Source organism: Palaemon carinicauda, chromosome 7, assembly GCF_036898095.1.
Source record: "Palaemon carinicauda isolate YSFRI2023 chromosome 7, ASM3689809v2, whole genome shotgun sequence".
Classification (NCBI taxonomy): domain Eukaryota; kingdom Metazoa; phylum Arthropoda; class Malacostraca; order Decapoda; family Palaemonidae; genus Palaemon; species Palaemon carinicauda.
In genome coordinates this window covers 115,901,017-115,903,516 of record NC_090731.1, presented here as the reverse complement: position 1 = coordinate 115,903,516, position 2,500 = coordinate 115,901,017, and the positions used below count along the sequence as shown (strand labels likewise).

The window sequence follows — 2,500 nt, the reverse complement described above, 5'->3', positions numbered from 1 at the left end:
GTTGCAGGGGGAACCTCTGGAGGATGTGGTCTTCGAGGTAGATTTAAAGCTGTCACTGGCAAAAGGTAAGTATGCTGTTTTCGCGACTACGGGCAAATCAGATGAATGTAAAGTGTTCATTTCCTATCTTTTATCAAAACAATTCCTTATCTTAATCTTATAACTCTGGATGCAAAACAAGAGAAAATGTCAAGTTTTGATTTGGGTAATGATTTATCATTACCTTAATCAAAATTAAATGATAATATTTTGCACTGGATATCTGCTTTTAAGGAAACCTACGTTGGTTAATGTATGTTTTATCAAGCAGCCTATTTGTCATATCCGATTATAAGGACTTACAGTATGTGAAATTTTTTTCAGCACGCACATTGATAATTGTTGTTAATTTCTTATATATTTCTGTTATGAAGCTTATCTGATTTTCACTTTTTAATTCTATTGTGTGTGTTTTCCTTAATATAAGAAATTTACACATAATGACCTCATAAGTGGTTAACGCTATCAATACACCTCTTGCAATATACTATAGGTATTAGTCAAAAGTCTTTGCATCATTCCTTCGGCCCCAAGATGCACTTCCTTTATATCCTTCTACTTGCAATCATTTCTAGCTTCCATTTTGCTGTCCAACCTCTTCTAACTTTAATTTTATAGTGTAACTAGGATTTTACTTAAAATGCAATTGCGTGCTGAATGGCCTCACAGGTCCTTGCACCAGGATATGCAGCCCAAAATCCATATAATCCATACATTATGGCTAAAACGTCAGTTCTTGTTGGAATACCAACGGCTTTCACAAGTATGTCAATGCAAATATTTTTCATCTTGGTGTGATCTAAGTTTATGTAGGAAATATTTATTTTAATGTTGTTACTGTTCGTAAAATATATCATTTTACCTGTTTCGTTTCCTCATTGGGCTATTTTCTCTGTTGGAGCCCCCGGGCTTATAGCATCCTGCATTTCCAACTAGGGTTGTGGCTTAGCAAGCAATAATAATAATAATAATAATAATAATAATAATAATAATAATAATAATAATATCCAGGACGTCTTCTCAAAAACTGGGCTGGGATGGAGGCTGCATCTCCGTTCAACCCCGACTAATATATTGTAACTTGAACTTACCTGAAACACAGTGTTCATCCCTAGAAACCCCCACCACCAACAACCTCCTTGACCTGACTTTGACTTACCTTGACATTTCATAGGACCCTTTAATATCGTAACTAAACCTAACCTCACTCGGGTCTTGGAGATATTTACATGAAATAATGAGGTGTACGCAGCGATAAAGTAAAATATGATAATCAAACTCCATTATCAAATTGCAACAAAATTACTCTACTTAGTGTCAAATTTGTGTTAAATGCAAAAATCTATAATGTAAAAAGGAACGTACAGTACAATAGTTTTCATGTGTACTAAGGATAATAACTTTTGTGTTAGTCCCCCATATATTTTACAAGGATAAACGAACTGGAATTTACGCTTTGTTACCAAATTCACCAAAGATAATAAAATATGTTAACGCATGTCAACGAGTACTTGTAATAGGGGAGTTTAACAAAATAATACCTGATATCGATTCTACTTTGCTTAGAACAAAATGTACGAATAACGCTGGATTTGCTCACAAATCATATGACAGTACGTATCAAATAGTTAGCTGCAAAATTTGTGTAATGGGCCTTTATATATTTACATAATTGGTAAATCTGACAAATAAGTGCAGACACCAATTTAATTTTGTTGGAAAGAGATAGCTGGCTGGGTGCTGAGTCACATATCGATGTTAGAATAATGTAATTCAAAGTGATAGGTTACCCCCACCTCTCTATTTTCCAGTGAAATGTTTGACTTGGAGTCATTTATCTTGGTTTCTAAGAAATTGGTAGTGTTCCCATTTTTGTCCCATTGTATACGGATGTAGGATGGAAACAGGGAATACTGTATTGGGTGGTAGAGATGAAAGGCTTATTTTTTAAAAACCCTATTTAAGTATCATTTCCTTTCTACTCATGCTCTGATTCTTATATTTATATGAATCTAGTGCTCTTCAATAGAGAAATGAACGAAACTCACAAAAGGGACAAATACTCGCCACTCAATTTTTCCTGATTCGCTGTTACTATAAAATTGGTTATCGAATACTCAAAAATGCTTAGCTTTATATAATAATTTTGAACATTTGCTCTTTTACTCTACCTCCGTCGTAAATAACACGGATAACGAATAAGCATTTTGGCTCGAGTTTGTTTGTATTTCTATATTTAGTACTAAGCCGCATGAAGCCATAGTCTAATGGGCTGACATCTACCTTCCTTTATCAGAGACCAGTATTCAACTCCAACCGAGTTTGATGGTTAATTTTATTTTTAAAAGTGATAAGTTTACAGGGCCACATCATACCTTACCTTTAATTCACCTAACCTAACCTAACATTGTACTACAACGTTCTACACCAGTGATTCTTAAACTGGGTGGCACGCCCCCCT

At 34.6% G+C, this 2,500-nt stretch overlaps 1 protein-coding gene across 6 annotated transcripts in view; it reads left to right on the top strand.

Annotated features, from left to right (window-relative positions):
- Nucleotides 1-2,500, top strand: part of Evi5 (ecotropic viral integration site 5) — a 411,492-nt gene that overhangs the window by 42,462 nt on the left and 366,530 nt on the right. For 3 of the 6 annotated variants that reach the window (XM_068376822.1, XM_068376821.1, XM_068376827.1), the window contains exon 1: nucleotides 1-65. This exon is cut by the window's left edge and continues 360 nt beyond it. The exons of the other annotated variants lie outside the window; for them this stretch is intronic. In XM_068376822.1, the coding sequence (XP_068232923.1) occupies nucleotides 1-65 (65 nt within the window). The remainder of the gene's footprint in view (nucleotides 66-2,500) is intronic. 6 annotated transcript variants of the gene reach the window in all.